This window comes from Schistocerca nitens, chromosome 6 (assembly GCF_023898315.1).
Source record: "Schistocerca nitens isolate TAMUIC-IGC-003100 chromosome 6, iqSchNite1.1, whole genome shotgun sequence".
In the NCBI taxonomy this organism is placed as follows: Eukaryota; Metazoa; Arthropoda; class Insecta; order Orthoptera; family Acrididae; genus Schistocerca; species Schistocerca nitens.
Window position 1 is genome coordinate 199,758,159 of NC_064619.1, and position 20,256 is coordinate 199,778,414.

Consider the following 20,256-nt stretch of genomic DNA (forward strand, 5'->3'; position numbering starts at 1 on the left):
ACAAAGGCCTTTACAAAGAGAGAGAATCCCCAGACCTAGTCCGCAGGCAGATTTCCTTTGCCATATCCCCATACACCTCTACTCTTCCCACCACCCTCAAGAGGCAGCTGCAGACAAGCGCCCCCTTTGTCACCCAATACCATTCCAGGTTGCACCAACTGACCACATCCTTCATTAGGGTTTTGATTATCTATCCTCATACCCTGAAATTAAGGACATACTATGAAAGATCCTTTACAATCCTCCTAAAGTGATGTTCCATTGCCCACCCAACCACAACATTCTAGCCCATCCCTATGCCACTCCCAACCACAGCCCCTTGCCACAGGGTTTATACCCAGGTGAAACATTAAGGTGCAATAAGTCTCCAATCCACCCACCCAGCACTTCTTATTCCATCAGAGGACGAGCCGCCTGTGATAGCAGTCATGTCATATACCAGCTCTGCTGCAATCATTGTTCAGCTGGTATAACTATCAACCAGCTGCTCACGAGGACAAATGGCCATCAGCAAACTGTGGCCACAAGCAAAATGGACTACATTGTGACATAACATGCAACCTGTCCTCCCTCAAAATAGAATAGTGTTAAAAACATGGATACACTCAAAACCGTATGTTGGGGGAAGCTGCTCTCTTATACTAAATAATTTAATTAGATATTATCAAACTGATATTCAAAATAATGCAGGGAGAACAATACCATAAACAGGGAGTAATCACTGTGAGTAAACAGATATTATGCCTCCCAGTACTATCAAAAAACTTGTCGAAGAAAATACGTATTGGATGATTTCGGCACAGGAAAGCTAGTCATATTGCCACTTAGAGCAAGATCAGGTTACCAACAGTGGAATGATATCTACTGAACCTACATTAGAGGGGTACCAGGATGCCATAATCCACAAAAAACAGCAGGAGAATATATGTTCCCAGGACTTCCCCACATAATGAGGGCAACACTGTAATAAGTACCAAGGCAAATTCGATGTTTCTGCATGAGGAAAAGTGTGTGACATGCCACAGATAATGCCAAATCCATCTCCCAGATTTAAAAAAGGGTAATTTTGACTTCAGCTTTGCTAAAACTGAAGTCCCAGACACTCCTCTCAGTTTTAGTTCAATGACGCCAGAAAGCTGGTTCACGGCTGGCAGTGGCAATAATTCGAGCAAACTACTCTGCCTTGTCTCCTTTGATGGTCTGGCTATGGAACCCATTCCTCATTACAGCATTAAGGGAACACCTAATACACTTTTCTAAAATTCTCCTGATGGGCTGGTGGAATGATTTATTGAGAACAGGCATTCTTGTCACAATCACTTCTTGCTTTACTTAATTATTCAGTGGCATTTGGTTTCCACTACCTAGAAGGAAACGAAATTTGCAGCAGTTGGTCTCTACTGAAATTTCTAGAGAACCATCACCTGTCCCCAATTTCAGGGTGGCAATCCCCATCCCAAGTGTACAGGCAGTCACTGTAGTTCTGAATACTTAAGAATAAATGCACCAGTGGCTTGGTGGAGAACATTCATGATGTGATCCACCTTCCTGGACACAATGTAATAAAATGGAACACATACAGCCATCCTTACGATGTTATTTATTATATGGCTACCAGTTTCAGTGCTTCAGTAGACCATCTGCAGGCCTTGACTGACACTGAGGGAGTTAAGTCCAGTCATATACACGATTCATCAGTGGTCAACGTCTATGAACCCTTTTTCACAAGCTACCTGTAACAGTGATTTTGGGTGTGGTTTGAGAGACAAAATCGTTGTTACAGGTACTCTATGAAACCCAGTTCACAGGTGTTAGCCACTGATGAATCATGCATACGATTGGAGTTAGTCACCTCTAGCTTCCACACAACTGACGTCGTCTGTTCTACTGAGGCTGTTGTAACCCCACAGTACAGGGGCATTAGACTCAAAAAAGTGTTTTTGTAAGCAGAAACAATCAGCTGAAAGTTTATCTCACAGAATACAATCAAAGCACAGATCCACAAACAAACTGGCAACTATTTAAGAATACTAATGTAAAACAGTAAAACAGTCCTTTACTGACAAACAAAAACTTGGTGATGACTAACCTTACCTAGCCCCCCCCTCCCCAGAAAAAGACAAACATAAAAGAAGTAGTTTCCAAATACATTACAAAGAGCATGCTGGCGTTTTCAGTCTCAATCACTACATAAAACCCACAGAATTAACAAACTACACCAGAACAGACACAAACTAAATGCCACACTCAACAGCCTCACAGTACCTCAGTCAAAAACTTAAGGAAAGAAACTAGATCAATAAAAAAAACTTCCCATAACTTTTAAAAAATAAAATTTTCTGGGTACATTTTGTATGAGTAAATTAAACTCAACAACAACTTTTCCCAGTAATTTTACTAAATTTTTTCCCTAAAAAGACCAAAATCTAACTGTATACAGCACACAGGTCATTTCTCAACTCAAAACAATGAAACAGGAGGCTTTAACCTTCCTTACCTATAGCCACATCCTGAGGGACAGGGAGAGGTATGTAGCTAACACTTGACACGTTTACATTTTTGTAGCATACCCAAGACTTGAAAATGTTGATGTATGTATGAAAACTAGAGTAACTTCCTAATAATGTGTTTTACAACCCTATTTATCTTTGTTTGTAAAACAGATACTACAACTTATAAGCAATTTTCTAACTAGTTTTAACTCCTAATTCTATTAGCAAATTAAGATGAATGTGTGTAATAGGACTAAAAAGAACTGCTATGCACAAAGAATGACAAAATAATTACACTAAGAACCTAATGATGAGCCTTCAGGACTCAAAATGCTATGTGCATTTAATAAAAACCACCATTTGAGACTGAATGTGGATACTTTGCCTTCTGTGTGTTCTGAATGTTAACTATCCTGTAAGTAACGTGTTGTGCCCATGCTGATGTTAGGTGCAGTGACCTGGGTCCCACATTCTCCACACTGATATAATAAAGCTTCAATCTTGATATAACAACACTTGGACCTTAAAATGATCCCATCATCTTCCTTCACTCACATGTATTTTTGTATGTTGTCCTGGTCCTACCTAGGCCCCATGTATATTTTCACACCTTGTACCTTAACAGCACCTCCCCATTCCCATAATCAAGCGTGCACCTTCTGCCATATCTCCACTCCTATCCAGCCACTCCTCCCCTCCTCCCTCTCCCCCTTACTATAGTGCATTTGCTTTTGTCTTTTATGAGTTTGTAAGATATTTTACCTGTTCTTTATAATCCACTATGGGTCCGTGCTTCTTCCATTTGTTTGTGCCAATACAGAAATGTCTCCCTATTTCTAAATCAGTACTCAGTCCCACATACTCTTGGCCTCCTCCCCCCACCCCCCTCCCCACAGAAAGAAAATAAAATAAAAATCTGGTGATCAAATTACCCATCTCCAGTTGCAGCCTATCCTGCAATGACCTCGACCTGTTCAATTTACATCAGTCTGTAGTCCTCACTGACATAGTGCTCTAAAGCCATATAAGTAAGGGCCCAAGCCTGCTTGCACTACCCCTGCTGCACCCTTAAAATCCTCTTGCTCTGCAATCCCAAATTTCTACATCCCATCTCCCAAGATTTAAACTCATGCTCTCCTGGAACTGGAGTAGGACAATGCCACCTAAAAAAGCTCTCCATTCTATTCACTTCATAATTGTATTTTGATAATTGTATCTGTGCTTGCTAAGAAAAATTAGAGAGGAATTCCAACTTATGCAAGACATGACATTTTGCATAAGGCGGAATTTCTTTACTACTATTCATACTCCACCTTTTACTATCAGTATCCACCACCACCAATGACAATGCTGTGACTGATAATTTACAAGGCACAAGTATTTTTAACAATAACTTTCTACAAGCAAGAGTGAAAAAATGATTAAATGGTTCAGTTGAAGAAACAATAGAATTTATGAAAAATGTGATTCCATAAAAATGTAAGTAACTAGAAGTAGCACCAATATGACACACTGAAATGAATGAAATTACCGTATAAATGTCCTAAAAAATGGGAGCTCATATGGTACCGTTGGAATCTCAAAATTTTGAAGAGTTGTTCTAACTTAATAAGTAATTTCCTTATTGATATACATAACACATCACTGGTTCAGAGAATTTCTCCAGATTGACCTCTTTACAAAAAAAACCTAACATTCAAGAAGGAACATTCGCTAAGCATGTAACAGTTTGGGTTCCAGATGGGTTGTCAAACTTAAAATGCTTTTTATATATTCTCTTATCAAATATAAGGGGCAATCAAAATGCTTTTTATATATTCACTTACCAAATATAAGGGGCAGTCTTGTTTGTCTGAAACCGACATCCACACATCTTTCTTTCTTCAGGTCACAAACGATATGAAAATCACACGATGAATGATCCAGGCTGTACAGAAGATGCTGCATTGTTTCCCAACCAAACTGCTGGAGTGTAGCCTTTGTCTAATTGGTGGTGTGGGGGCAGGAGTTATTGGCCGACTGGATGATTCTATCTGACAGCATTTCTACGCTTTTTGACTTTAGGTTCATTGCAGTTTCGGGAAAGTGTCTTCATAGCACTGTACATTGATTGTGGTTCCGCACTCAAGGAACTCGGCAATCAGAGGGCCCCTGCAGACAAAGCTGCACTGTAACACCTGTCCCCACACTGCCAATCAGACAAAGGCTACGCTTCAGCGATTTGGTTGGGAAACACTGCAGCCACGTTTGTACAACCCAGAAGGTTTGCACTGTATGGTTTTCACATTGTTGACAACCTGAAGAAAGACATGCATAGACGTCGGTTTCTGTCAGACGAAGTGCAAGAGTGGGCATGGTTGTGAATCCATCACCAACCAACTGTTTTCTATGAAACAGAAATCTATTGTCTTGCCTCCAACGGGGATAAATGTCGTAAGGTGTATGGTGATTACTTTTGAATGTAATGGCATCAAAAATAAATCAGTAGTGTTACTTCCAGCAAGCATTAAATGTGCCAGTTCTCCTGTGCACCCAGTATGAAGGCTAAACAAATAGTAACCAATGATTCATGACAGCCCAATGAAAACTTAGTTTTAATTCCATCCATGTGGATGAATCACGCCAAAATAAGTTGTGCAAGTTGAACTTGGAGTTTTCAGATATCATTAACATGAGAGAAAAAACCTTTGATGACAAGCTAAGGACAGAAAATTTTAGTACACCATATCGACATCTGTGGGAGGAAGGAAGAAAGTAAAAGAACAGAAACCACTAACAGTAGAAATAAAAAGGAAGCTAAAACAGTCTGCTAAAATATAAGGAAGACCTTCCAAAAAGTCAGAAAGCTGTTATAATGCAACATTACGAGTGATTACTAGAAAAATTAACATGAAGTCATCAGGAAGAGATAGAAAGAAAGCGAAGTTAAAGAAAGAAGTGAATCACAGATATATTAACTGAAAATAAAAGAGTAGTGAAAGAACTCTGACATGGTCAGGACTAACGGGATGCTACAATAAAGAATCAGGAGGATCATAAGAAGAAGGTTAAAGATACAGCCCATGAACAAGATAAAGAGATTTTAAAGCTACAGCTTGTCCACAGCAAGTTGCAGATCTGTGCAGCAGCTTTCGGGAATGACAGGAGGCATGCCTTGCCATTGCATTAGGTCATGGGGAAAGCGGGGAGGGGGGGTGCTAGAGTGGTGCACCATTACCCACATTTTGTGCTTACACGAAAACAGAGGCAACATTAGCAGAAGGACTGCCTGCTTGAGTGATATGTGAATCGGATTGTAAATCACTTAATACGTTGTGATATACTGAAGCACAAGAGCTTTTACAACAACTTAGTTATTAGCTCAGATGGTAGAGCACTTGCCCGCGAAAGGCAAAGGTCCCGAGTTCGAGTCTCGGTCGGGCACACAGTTTTAATCTGCCAGGAAGTTTCAACTTAGTTATTATTTATTTATCAAAAATAATGAAAAATGAAAGTAGAGGAACATAAAACTTGTGACACTAAGAATCAAATACCAAAACCCAATTTTCAGAATCTGAAGAAACATCAAATTTATACAGCACAGCACAGCAGTAATGACTGGAATGAATAATTAACCATGCCTGAAATAACTGTCACAATGGTGTTTGCTCAAGATCACTGTTATCGTCTGTGTTTGATTCGAGATCATCATCATGACCATCACCACATGAGGGCATGGCATTGATGACAACTTCAGCGACAGCCACTTCCCATTAATCCATCTCGTGTCCAATACTCCTGTTCCAGCTGCTTCACTTTCCTTCAGTAATCTTCTCAGTCCTGTGCAGTAATTGATAGGAAAGCAGCATTAGCAAGACTCTGAACTCTTTCCTTTCACATTTCACCATGGCATTGTGCTCTCTGAAATTGGTTTTATTTCAGCCCATGCCAATTCTATTGGATTTAGATCGCAGTCGCACAGCAGGAAACGGACTATTTGTGTAGTAATCACTGTGAGTAAACAGATATTATGCCTCCCAGTACTATCAAAAAACTTGTCGAAGAAAATACGTATTGGATGATTTCGGCACAGGAAAGCTAGTCATATTGCCACTTAGAGCAAGATCAGGTTACCAACAGTGGAATGATATCTACTGAACCTACATTAGAGGGGTACCAGGATGCCATAATCCACAAAAAACAGCAGGAGAATATATGTTCCCAGGACTTCCCCACATAATGAGGGCAACACTGTAATAAGTACCAAGGCAAATTCGATGTTTCTGCATGAGGAAAAGTGTGTGACATGCCACAGATAATGCCAAATCCATCTCCCAGATTTAAAAAAGGGTAATTTTGACTTCAGCTTTGCTAAAACTGAAGTCCCAGACACTCCTCTCAGTTTTAGTTCAATGACGCCAGAAAGCTGGTTCACGGCTGGCAGTGGCAATAATTCGAGCAAACTACTCTGCCTTGTCTCCTTTGATGGTCTGGCTATGGAACCCATTCCTCATTACAGCATTAAGGGAACACCTAATACACTTTTCTAAAATTCTCCTGATGGGCTGGTGGAATGATTTATTGAGAACAGGCATTCTTGTCACAATCACTTCTTGCTTTACTTAATTATTCAGTGGCATTTGGTTTCCACTACCTAGAAGGAAACGAAATTTGCAGCAGTTGGTCTCTACTGAAATTTCTAGAGAACCATCACCTGTCCCCAATTTCAGGGTGGCAATCCCCATCCCAAGTGTACAGGCAGTCACTGTAGTTCTGAATACTTAAGAATAAATGCACCAGTGGCTTGGTGGAGAACATTCATGATGTGATCCACCTTCCTGGACACAATGTAATAAAATGGAACACATACAGCCATCCTTACGATGTTATTTATTATATGGCTACCAGTTTCAGTGCTTCAGTAGACCATCTGCAGGCCTTGACTGACACTGAGGGAGTTAAGTCCAGTCATATACACGATTCATCAGTGGTCAACGTCTATGAACCCTTTTTCACAAGCTACCTGTAACAGTGATTTTGGGTGTGGTTTGAGAGACAAAATCGTTGTTACAGGTACTCTATGAAACCCAGTTCACAGGTGTTAGCCACTGATGAATCATGCATACGATTGGAGTTAGTCACCTCTAGCTTCCACACAACTGACGTCGTCTGTTCTACTGAGGCTGTTGTAACCCCACAGTACAGGGGCATTAGACTCAAAAAAGTGTTTTTGTAAGCAGAAACAATCAGCTGAAAGTTTATCTCACAGAATACAATCAAAGCACAGATCCACAAACAAACTGGCAACTATTTAAGAATACTAATGTAAAACAGTCCTTTACTGACAAACAAAAACTTGGTGATGACTAACCTTACCTAGCCCCCCCCCCTCCCCAGAAAAAGACAAACATAAAAGAAGTAGTTTCCAAATACATTACAAAGAGCATGCTGGCGTTTTCAGTCTCAATCACTACATAAAACCCACAGAATTAACAAACTACACCAGAACAGACACAAACTAAATGCCACACTCAACAGCCTCACAGTACCTCAGTCAAAAACTTAAGGAAAGAAACTAGATCAATAAAAAAAAACTTCCCATAACTTTTAAAAAATAAAATTTTCTGGGTACATTTTGTATGAGTAAATTAAACTCAACAACAACTTTTCCCAGTAATTTTACTAAATTTTTTCCCTAAAAAGACCAAAATCTAACTGTATACAGCACACAGGTCATTTCTCAACTCAAAACAATGAAACAGGAGGCTTTAACCTTCCTTACCTATAGCCACATCCTGAGGGACAGGGAGAGGTATGTAGCTAACACTTGACACGTTTACATTTTTGTAGCATACCCAAGACTTGAAAATGTTGATGTATGTATGAAAACTAGAGTAACTTCCTAATAATGTGTTTTACAACCCTATTTATCTTTGTTTGTAAAACAGATACTACAACTTATAAGCAATTTTCTAACTAGTTTTAACTCCTAATTCTATTAGCAAATTAAGATGAATGTGTGTAATAGGACTAAAAAGAACTGCTATGCACAAAGAATGACAAAATAATTACACTAAGAACCTAATGATGAGCCTTCAGGACTCAAAATGCTATGTGCATTTAATAAAAACCACCATTTGAGACTGAATGTAGATACTTTGCCTTCTGTGTGTTCTGAATGTTAACTATCCTGTAAGTAACGTGTTGTGCCCATGCTGATGTTAGGTGCAGTGACCTGGGTCCCACATTCTCCACACTGATATAATAAAGCTTCAATCTTGATATAACAACACTTGGACCTTAAAATGATCCCATCATCTTCCTTCACTCACATGTATTTTTGTATGTTGTCCTGGTCCTACCTAGGCCCCATGTATATTTTCACACCTTGTACCTTAACAGCACCTCCCCATTCCCATAATCAAGCGTGCACCTTCTGCCATATCTCCACTCCTATCCAGCCACTCCTCCCCTCCTCCCTCTCCCCCTTACTATAGTGCATTTGCTTTTGTCTTTTATGAGTTTGTAAGATATTTTACCTGTTCTTTATAATCCACTATGGGTCCGTGCTTCTTCCATTTGTTTGTGCCAATACAGAAATGTCTCCCTATTTCTAAATCAGTACTCAGTCCCACATACTCTTGGCCTCCTCCCCCCACCCCCCTCCCCACAGAAAGAAAATAAAATAAAAATCTGGTGATCAAATTACCCATCTCCAGTTGCAGCCTATCCTGCAATGACCTCGACCTGTTCAATTTACATCAGTCTGTAGTCCTCACTGACATAGTGCTCTAAAGCCATATAAGTAAGGGCCCAAGCCTGCTTGCACTACCCCTGCTGCACCCTTAAAATCCTCTTGCTCTGCAATCCCAAATTTCTACATCCCATCTCCCAAGATTTAAACTCATGCTCTCCTGGAACTGGAGTAGGACAATGCCACCTAAAAAAGCTCTCCATTCTATTCACTTCATAATTGTATTTTGATAATTGTATCTGTGCTTGCTAAGAAAAATTAGAGAGGAATTCCAACTTATGCAAGACATGACATTTTGCATAAGGCGGAATTTCTTTACTACTATTCATACTCCACCTTTTACTATCAGTATCCACCACCACCAATGACAATGCTGTGACTGATAATTTACAAGGCACAAGTATTTTTAACAATAACTTTCTACAAGCAAGAGTGAAAAAATGATTAAATGGTTCAGTTGAAGAAACAATAGAATTTATGAAAAATGTGATTCCATAAAAATGTAAGTAACTAGAAGTAGCACCAATATCCCACACTGAAATGAATGAAATTACCGTATAAATGTCCTAAAAAATGGGAGCTCATATGGTACCGTTGGAATCTCAAAATTTTGAAGAGTTGTTCTAACTTAATAAGTAATTTCCTTATTGATATACATAACACATCACTGGTTCAGAGAATTTCTCCAGATTGACCTCTTTACAAAAAAAACCTAACATTCAAGAAGGAACATTCGCTAAGCATGTAACAGTTTGGGTTCCAGATGGGTTGTCAAACTTAAAATGCTTTTTATATATTCTCTTATCAAATATAAGGGGCAATCAAAATGCTTTTTATATATTCACTTACCAAATATAAGGGGCAGTCTTGTTTGTCTGAAACCGACATCCACACATCTTTCTTTCTTCAGGTCACAAACGATATGAAAATCACACGATGAATGATCCAGGCTGTACAGAAGATGCTGCATTGTTTCCCAACCAAACTGCTGGAGTGTAGCCTTTGTCTAATTGGTGGTGTGGGGGCAGGAGTTATTGGCCGACTGGATGATTCTATCTGACAGCATTTCTACGCTTTTTGACTTTAGGTTCATTGCAGTTTCGGGAAAGTGTCTTCATAGCACTGTACATTGATTGTGGTTCCGCACTCAAGGAACTCGGCAATCAGAGGGCCCCTGCAGACAAAGCTGCACTGTAACACCTGTCCCCACACTGCCAATCAGACAAAGGCTACGCTTCAGCGATTTGGTTGGGAAACACTGCAGCCACGTTTGTACAACCCAGAAGGTTTGCACTGTATGGTTTTCACATTGTTGACAACCTGAAGAAAGACATGCATAGACGTCGGTTTCTGTCAGACGAAGTGCAAGAGTGGGCATGGTTGTGAATCCATCACCAACCAACTGTTTTCTATGAAACAGAAATCTATTGTCTTGCCTCCAACGGGGATAAATGTCGTAAGGCGTATGGTGATTACTTTTGAATGTAATGGCATCAAAAATAAATCAGTAGTGTTACTTCCAGCAAGCATTAAATGTGCCAGTTCTCCTGTGCACCCAGTATGAAGGCTAAACAAATAGTAACCAATGATTCATGACAGCCCAATGAAAACTTAGTTTTAATTCCATCCATGTGGATGAATCACGCCAAAATAAGTTGTGCAAGTTGAACTTGGAGTTTTCAGATATCATTAACATGAGAGAAAAAACCTTTGATGACAAGCTAAGGACAGAAAATTTTAGTACACCATATCGACATCTGTGGGAGGAAGGAAGAAAGTAAAAGAACAGAAACCACTAACAGTAGAAATAAAAAGGAAGCTAAAACAGTCTGCTAAAATATAAGGAAGACCTTCCAAAAAGTCAGAAAGCTGTTATAATGCAACATTACGAGTGATTACTAGAAAAATTAACATGAAGTCATCAGGAAGAGATAGAAAGAAAGCGAAGTTAAAGAAAGAAGTGAATCACAGATATATTAACTGAAAATAAAAGAGTAGTGAAAGAACTCTGACATGGTCAGGACTAACGGGATGCTACAATAAAGAATCAGGAGGATCATAAGAAGAAGGTTAAAGATACAGCCCATGAACAAGATAAAGAGATTTTAAAGCTACAGCTTGTCCACAGCAAGTTGCAGATCTGTGCAGCAGCTTTCGGGAATGACAGGAGGCATGCCTTGCCATTGCATTAGGTCATGGGGAAAGCGGGGAGGGGGGGTGCTAGAGTGGTGCACCATTACCCACATTTTGTGCTTACACGAAAACAGAGGCAACATTAGCAGAAGGACTGCCTGCTTGAGTGATATGTGAATCGGATTGTAAATCACTTAATACGTTGTGATATACTGAAGCACAAGAGCTTTTACAACAACTTAGTTATTAGCTCAGATGGTAGAGCACTTGCCCGCGAAAGGCAAAGGTCCCGAGTTCGAGTCTCGGTCGGGCACACAGTTTTAATCTGCCAGGAAGTTTCAACTTAGTTATTATTTATTTATCAAAAATAATGAAAAATGAAAGTAGAGGAACATAAAACTTGTGACACTAAGAATCAAATACCAAAACCCAATTTTCAGAATCTGAAGAAACATCAAATTTATACAGCACAGCACAGCAGTAATGACTGGAATGAATAATTAACCATGCCTGAAATAACTGTCACAATGGTGTTTGCTCAAGATCACTGTTATCGTCTGTGTTTGATTCGAGATCATCATCATGACCATCACCACATGAGGGCATGGCATTGATGACAACTTCAGCGACAGCCACTTCCCATTAATCCATCTCGTGTCCAATACTCCTGTTCCAGCTGCTTCACTTTCCTTCAGTAATCTTCTCAGTCCTGTGCAGTAATTGATAGGAAAGCAGCATTAGCAAGACCCTGAACTCTTTCCTTTCACATTTCACCATGGCATTGTGCTCTCTGAAATTGGTTTTATTTCAGCCCATGCCAATTCTATTGGATTTAGATCGCAGTCGCACAGCAGGAAACGGACTATTTGTGGCCTCCGCTTTCAGTGATTTTATCCGTGACGTATACCTTCTCGGCCAGTTTGTTAGCCTTTATTTTAGCTAACAGTTTGGCCTTCCTCACTGAGTTGTCACAGTCTATTTTATTGTCTCACAACCACTCTAACATCGTAATCCTCAGATCATATTTGGTAGGCATACTGTTGACCTGCCTGCTATGGTTTGATGCATTACACATCAGAATTACAGAGCTGGGATGAGTATTTGGAAAAACTATACCCACAAACCACTTTTCAAAATCAGCAAAGTTCTTTTGGCTGTGGTAACCACCCACAATTGACTTTACCCAGAACTGGAGGTGTACTTTCATGACAAATCTGTTCTTGGATCCTATGCTAGCAGCTACCACAATCAATTTCTTTAAGGTGCTACCTCACACAGTAACACCTGCTACACTTTCTGCTTGCAAGCATTTGCCAAATGACATGTAGTTATCTATCCACAACTCGTCCAAGTAGAACAACTCTCTGGCACCTTGCCCCACATTTTTCATCTACGTCACAATCCCAAGATGCTTCACCGATTCAGTTCATTTCTGTAGTCAATGCCAAATGAAACTCAGTGATTTCAATACTTTTGCCAGGGAAGTCCATCCCCATCTCCATCCAATCATTTCTTGTAAAATTGGCAAATGCTTTCACAAGCTGGATACAGTATGTTTGATATTATACAATACCTCCAGAGTGGTACGAATGATTTGTCTATTGAAATAATCTGTTTCATGCATAACGTCACCATATTTTGTCTTAAGTGAAAGAGAATGTATTTATCAGATAGTTGGACTACACTGAAAGCATTTCAATAGCAGCAATTTAATGAATCTGTATGTGCACTGCAATTTGGCACTTTGGGTGAGGAATGCTAGTAGCAGAGGAATAAGGGAAACTCCTGTACATTAACTTTCATCCTTCATCTGATGCACCAAGATCATGATGCGCTTTCCGTAATTCTCTGCTAGGGCGTATATACATAAAAAAAAGTTCTTCTCAAGTGAAAATACACTACACACCTGATGAAAGTACTTTTTTCCAAGTTATGTGGCAATATACTTTCCCTACGAGATGTAAAACTTACCAATCCTTTGAAGGTTTTATACACTGATATAGAACTTCCAGCACTTTAGGAAATGAAACCCAGCAAAAAACAACACATTTTGGATAGATTTTTGATGCCCAGCTACACTTACACTGTATATGTGCATATTGCAAAAGTATAAACAAATTGCACCAAACACACAAAATTGCTTCCCAAGCACTGAAATCAAGACTGCAATGTGTGATGCACTTCCATAGCCAATGAAAAATCATGTCACATTATCTCACCAGTCAAAAATGAGGAGGAGGAGATTAGTGTTTAACATCCCGTCGACAACAAGATGAGTTTTGCAACACTTCCAGAGGAACACTACAGAAATGGATTAATGTCACTGGAACTTCAATGATGTGGTGTGTTGTATAAAAAGGAGATTGCATTTCAAAATAAAAGGGTTTCAAAACATAAATTCTTATTTTCGCTATCAGGAAAAAAACTTTTTGCATCACACTTTCACAACAAACCCATATGATTGATATCTAGTACTGTTTCTGAACTCAGAAATATCTTACCAATTGCTCTCAGGAAGCGAACCAGATCTTTGGAGAGTTCCCATCTGCAACTGTCTAGTGCAGAATTCAGCAGAAGAGTGGCATATTGTCTGCTAACGGATGAATGCTCTAGGTTCTAAAAGAGATCATTAACAAATATTAATGCCAGAAATGTATAATAACTATGCTATCATAAACAAGACTCTGAAGTAAAACTTACTTGCAAAATAATTAAATATGAAGCAGCTGTGTCCAAATGTTTCTTCATGAGACAGTCTTGAAATAAATCTTTAGGTTTACCAGCTGCTGAGAATAGATATGGCCACAGAGCGATTTCTGTTTTACGTGCACACTGAACAACAGTTTGCAAATAAATAGGAAATTCCTGTATGAATTCAATCACACTTGGAAGCAATGCATCAGGGATAGGTTCTTTACTTGTCGCTTCTTCTTCCAAAACCTGAAAAGGGAAATACTCAACCATTAAACAGAAAATTTTCCTTACTGGGCTTGCTTACAACATATTACAGTAGTTTTTTTTTTTTTAAATTTATTTGCACAGTTGTTTGGTTCTTGACATTAGGAGTGGCTCAAAATTGACTTAATTTAAATTGTTCTCTGTTATGTATTTGATTACATATTAGTAAAAGTTACTCGCAGTTCAGATAAAATCCTTACTTATTCATACACTGGTTGAATGAACAAAAAGGCTAGTGACACTGAGCAAGTGCATCTTATTTTCTTGTAGGACACCATACTTATTTATTGTCACTAATAAGTTTTGTTTATACGTGTTTAACAAAGATGGGTACGTTGCATGTAATTTGATAGCGTTAAATGAGAAGATGCCATTAAGATGACCCAAAACAGGAAAAAAAATTTGAGAGAGAAGAAAAGTAATGTTGAACAGCACTAGTCTGTTGATTATAAGTACTACAGAGTCCAGTCAAATTAATGAGACCACCGCCTATATTCGATGACAATGTGCAATAGCAATTCACAGACTGCAGGTGGTAGCACTACCAGTGGAAGGTATATACGAGGGGCATTTGAAAAGTCCATGCAAAGTTCAAGAGATGGCACCATCGGCGCATATCAAGGTCATGTTTAGTTAGTAGCATCTTTGGAAAGAATGCTCACCAAGTTTAAGCCATATTGGTCTATTTCTTTGTGTTTGGCATTCATGTGAATCCGAAGTCAAGTGATTGTCAAAAAATGGGCGAAAATGAATTTCATGTGGTGATTAAACATTACTTTATGAAAGGCGAAACACCTCAGGAGACTAAAGAGAAGCTTGATAACCATTATGGTGACTCTGCTCCCTCGATTAGAACAGTTTATAAGTGGTTTCAAAATTTTTGGAGTGGCCATATGGGCACAAGTGATGCTGAATGTTCTGGACGCCCTGTGGAGGTTACGACTCCAGAAATCATTGATAAAATCCATGATATGGTGATGGATGACAGAGGAGGTAAGGTGTGTGAGATTACTAGTGCTGTGGGCATCTAGAATGAATGGGTACATAATATTTTGCATGAACATTTGGACATGAGAAAGCTATCTGCAAGATGGGTTCCACGATTGCTCAGACTCAACCAAAAACTGAATCATGTGAAGGATGGTTTGCAGCTGTTCAGGAAGAATTCACAGGACTTTAAGCATTGTATCATCACTATGGATGAAACATGATACATTACTATATTCCTGAGACCAAACAATAATCTAAACAATGGGTTACCATTGAAGAATCTGCACACAAAAAAAAAAAAAGGCAAAGACCATTCCTTTGGCCGGAAAGGTTATGGCGACTGTCTTTTGGGATTTGCAAGGGATAATCCCCATCTGGAAAAGGATAAAACTATTACAGGTGAATATTATTCATTGTTATTGGACCGTTTGAAAACCGAGTTGCAAGAAAAACGCTGGCAACTGGACCGCAAAAGAGTCCTTTTCCATCACGACAATGCACCAGAACACACCTCAGCAGTTGTGGTTGCAAAATTCACATCCCCCCCCCCCCCCCCCCATGCTCCAGATTTGGCTCCCTCGGACTACTATTTGTTCCCCAATTTGAAGAAATGGCTGGCGGGGCAAAGATTTTATTCAAACAAGGAGGTGATTGCAGCAACTAATACCTATTTTGCAGACTTGGACAATTCCCATTATTTGGAAGGGATCACTAAATTAGAACAGTGTTGGACGAAGTGTATAAGTACAAAAGGAGACTTTGTCGAAAAATAAAAAAGGTTTACCCCAAACACGTAAGTAGTTTTTATTTATGCACGGACTTTTCAAACGCTCCTCGTAAAGCACGTCTGGGGGATGCGAAAAACAGTGCAGTAGTTACTGTAATTCAGAAATGGAGCAATTTATCTGATATTCAAAAGGGCATGATTGTTAGCTTCTGGGCCAAGGGTGGAAGGAATTCCAAAACAGCTTAGTTTTAAACTGTTCGCATGCCACCATAGTTAAAGTATATCATGCATGGCAAAATGGCGGTATTCAAAACCTGCACTGTGGCAACTGTGGTGGAGCATGGGCCAGGGATGACAGAGGTGAACGACGGCTGCTGAGATGCAACTGAACACCCAGATGAACCAAGCGGCTATATTATTGCATATGTGCCTCCACAGCAGGTGCTGGTGCATGCACTCATGTTGACTTCTGTTCATTAGCAATGAAGGCTGGACATCCACTGAGTAGTGGCAGGTGACACTCTCAGACGAATCACATTTATGTTACATTGGGAGTGAAATGTCTGAAAGCAGGCACCCTGCAACAATTGTTGGAAGGGTCCATGCTGAAACAGGGAGCATTATGGCCTGAGGAATGTTTTTGTGGCATTCTCTTGGTAATCTCATCATCCTGGAAGGCACGATGGATCAACACGTAGTTTCTACTGACAAGGCTGCAATAACATACAGCGACAGGATGTATGCGACACAACTCTGTTGCACCTCTTCCTTCAGTGGGGATATTAATGGTGGGGTATAAAGTTGGTAGCAGGAGTGTCATTTGGACAGATTGAGACATCCCACAAATTTGAATGGGTGGCGGACACCACTTTGTGAGGAGTGAGGACTGCAGTGGAGAAAGTATTTAACCTTTCAAAAAATAATGAGAGGTAACTGAATCTCTGATGGCAAATGCAGTTCAGTTGTCTGAGTTGTAAACAGATGAGGGAAGTGCTCTTTTGTGGTTGGACAGTTGGTGTGCAGCCAGTGTTGGGTGTACAAACAGGTACCACACAAGGAATCAATTTCTAAAGAAATAAGGGAGTGTTCGTAAGCTATAACGTAAGTTTAAAGCTGAAGAATGAAAAGTGAAACTCAGCCAGTTACAAATATGACCCAGAAAGATTATTTATCTAAGTTTGTCCGTGCAGTGTTTATGTACTTTCTCATTATTTCTTTCTCTTGATACACTTTCTTTACGCTCTACATTTCCAAGTTTATTCCCATTCTTCAAATCCATCTTAATCTCCTTTTGTTAACAAATTAATATCTTCCCGCATTAACAATTGATTTCATACACTTATACCTACTTATTTTCCAATAATCATCTCAACCAAACCATTCTAAATACCAGGTGGCTATCAGATCCACGACTACAAATAATGCTTCCCCCCCCCCCCCCCACCACCACCACCACCACCACCACCACCCCCACCTCCCAACCTCCACCTCACCCCATTGTCCCTTCTGCAGACTGCATGACGATTTCATCAAACAGTTTGAAAGTATAAGGACATCAGTTAATTACCTCAAGAGTTATATTTATACTTGTATTCACTGCTTTGATTACGAAGAACAATCATTAAAACTATTACCTAGGTCTTGTAGCTGTAGATGTAGGGAACATGCAGCAGTCCTCAGCAATTAGGAGGCCTAGGTTAGTTGCAAGTCAAACACAAAGAAGAAGGTTCTGCTGCTAGGTAGTTCGCATGGTACAGATGTGGGCCAGCAGTTGCAATAAGCGCTGGGGAGTGAGTACCTGGTCACCAGCATTGTGAAGCTTAGTGCAGGGTTGGCTCAGGTGACTGACAGCATAGGGGAGTTAGGTATGAATTTTACAAAAGGAGGATCAGGTAGTGATAGTGATGGTGGAGCAGGGAACAGTCTTGATAGGGACAGGGAGTATGATGTAGGTGGTGACCTGGTAAAGTTAGCTACTCAAGCTGGTGGCACTAATGCGCATTTTGTGCAACTGTTTTAGCGTAATGATCGGCCTCATCTTGATGCGGCTGTTAGGCGCATTAACATGGGACTGGAGAGGGCACTGAAGGCAGAGGGCATGGATCACATTTAAGTGGTGCCTGTTGGTTCTATCAGTAGACCAGGTTTCACTAGGCATGGCCTGCACCTCAATAGGTATGGGAAGAGGAGGCTGGCAAGGCTTATAGGTGACAGTGTAGTGGGTGGTGGTGGGATCATTCGTGGAAAAATTCCTGTAGTAGTTGGTGTTAGAGGTGCACCTTTTTTAGACCGAAGTCAGCTGATAGGTATACCTGCTTAAAGGAAGCCCCTCTAATTAAGGGCTCACCTTCAGAGGATGTCATGTTTCCAAGTAGAGAAGGAATTAGCATATTTCATCAAAATATAAGAGGTATGAAGTTAGTGAACTTGAAACGTAACAGTCTAATAGAAACTTATTAAATACGTAAACTTTAACCATAAACAGTAATTTCTGACATGCAGGTGTATGAAGAAAATAATTACAGAATCTTAATTACACTAATGTGTAGAAGTCCGTTAATTGGTAGAAACATTTTATATGATACGAATCTTCTGTAATTAGTAAATATAACAAGTGTATTGTTAACATTTGACACCTAACCTGTTTATACATGATACAATTAGTATATAGACTAGAATTCACTCATGTGTTTTATATATAAGAATCTAGGTAATAATTGAAATGTGTCATTTGTTTTAGGATGAGAGTTTTAATTGTTAATTAATGAAATAATAATTTTAAACAATGCTGAGGATTGTTCGGGATTGTTAAGAAAGTATAAATAGTTACAGCCATGTTGGCAAAGGAGGTCAGTCTGGTTTTGGTTTTTGAGCAGGGAGCATGTGGCTGCTCCTTTGGTATTTTAAGTATAGTTTGCCTTTGTAATAGTACTTTAATTCTGTTTTGAAAGTATAATAAAAATTATGAAACTTAGCACAAGATTAAACTAAATTAACTCTACAGTAGTTAAGTTACAGTGACTGACAATGTAAGGACGACAGCTGCGGCAGATCATGAGTAACTACGAACAACCTAATTATTACGAGTAGTCAAGACATGTTATTATTGGTGTATGGAGCTGGGATGCAGTGTAATTCTGTAAACTAATCTTTTATTTTATTTCGGAGTTAACCCGCTTGTTGAAATAATATTCCATTTTTTCAAGAGCAGGACAAAGAAGAAAGTGAGTAACACTACAAAGGACGTTATGATGCTTATTTGATAATGCAACTTTGAGAACCAATTGTAAGTATAAAATCTATTTGAACTTTTACTTTCGGAAATTGTTTTTCGTCTGCATTGTCATTATGGATAATGGGGAGGTTAACAACAACAGGGAAGTTAGCGATAATGGGAAAGATAATAGAAACTTGCAAAACAGCGTAGATATTACTGATAATAGTGTAGTTAATCAAGATAATGAAATCAGAGAGGATAGTGATCACAGTAGGGTATGTTCACCCTTTCGTGGATTTGAACCTAATGTATCAGCCCAGGATAGGTTAGTTCAACTTATGAAAGAACAAAAAACGATTGATGGAAGAACAGAAAAAGACAACTGAAAAATCATTTCATGAACATAAAAGCTTTTTTGATCAGAAGCTTGATTCTATCAGTAAAAAGTTAAGACAACCATGGAACCCAAATTCGTGAGACAAAGGAGAGTTTAGATAAATGTTGGGAGAAAGTAGACGAGAATACCAAAAATGTGTCGACTATAGAAGGGGAAATTGTTACCTTAAAATAAGATTACCAAAAATTCGAAGAGAGGCTAGATTCCGTGGAAAATTTAAAATAAAGTTGCTACTTTTGAAGTATTACAATTAAAAAAGCTCAACAAAGATTTCGTAAAGAAATTCACAGAAACAGACCAAAATATACAAAATTTCACTAAAATTGCAAATTAGAATTTCGCAGAATTAAAAGAAGATGTAGGCACTTGTTTAGGCGAAATTTCAAACTTTAAATCTAAATTTCAAGAAATTGAAGATTCCGTTGCTGTGAAATCTTTCTGTAGTTACAGTTCATTGTGGAATAATGTTAACATAAAAACATTTTCTGGGGAGGGCAATATACATCCAATTGATTTCATGTACAAGATAAAAGATCACTTGACTGATAAAATGAGCGATAGTTTGAAAATTAATTTTTTTTTAAAGTTTTTAGATGGGGAGGCTTTGTC

At 39.1% G+C, this 20,256-nt stretch overlaps 1 protein-coding gene across 1 annotated transcript in view; it reads right to left on the reverse strand.

Annotated features, from left to right (window-relative positions):
* The window catches only part of LOC126263131 (guanine nucleotide exchange factor subunit Rich), a 321,707-nt gene that overhangs the window by 95,731 nt on the left and 205,720 nt on the right, over positions 1-20,256 (reverse strand). Inside the window, exons 15-16 of the mRNA XM_049960154.1 lie at positions 14,059-14,298; positions 13,860-13,974 (exon numbers count right to left, since the gene is read on the reverse strand). Coding sequence (XP_049816111.1) covers positions 13,860-13,974; positions 14,059-14,298 — 355 coding nt within the window. The remainder of the gene's footprint in view (positions 1-13,859; positions 13,975-14,058; positions 14,299-20,256) is intronic.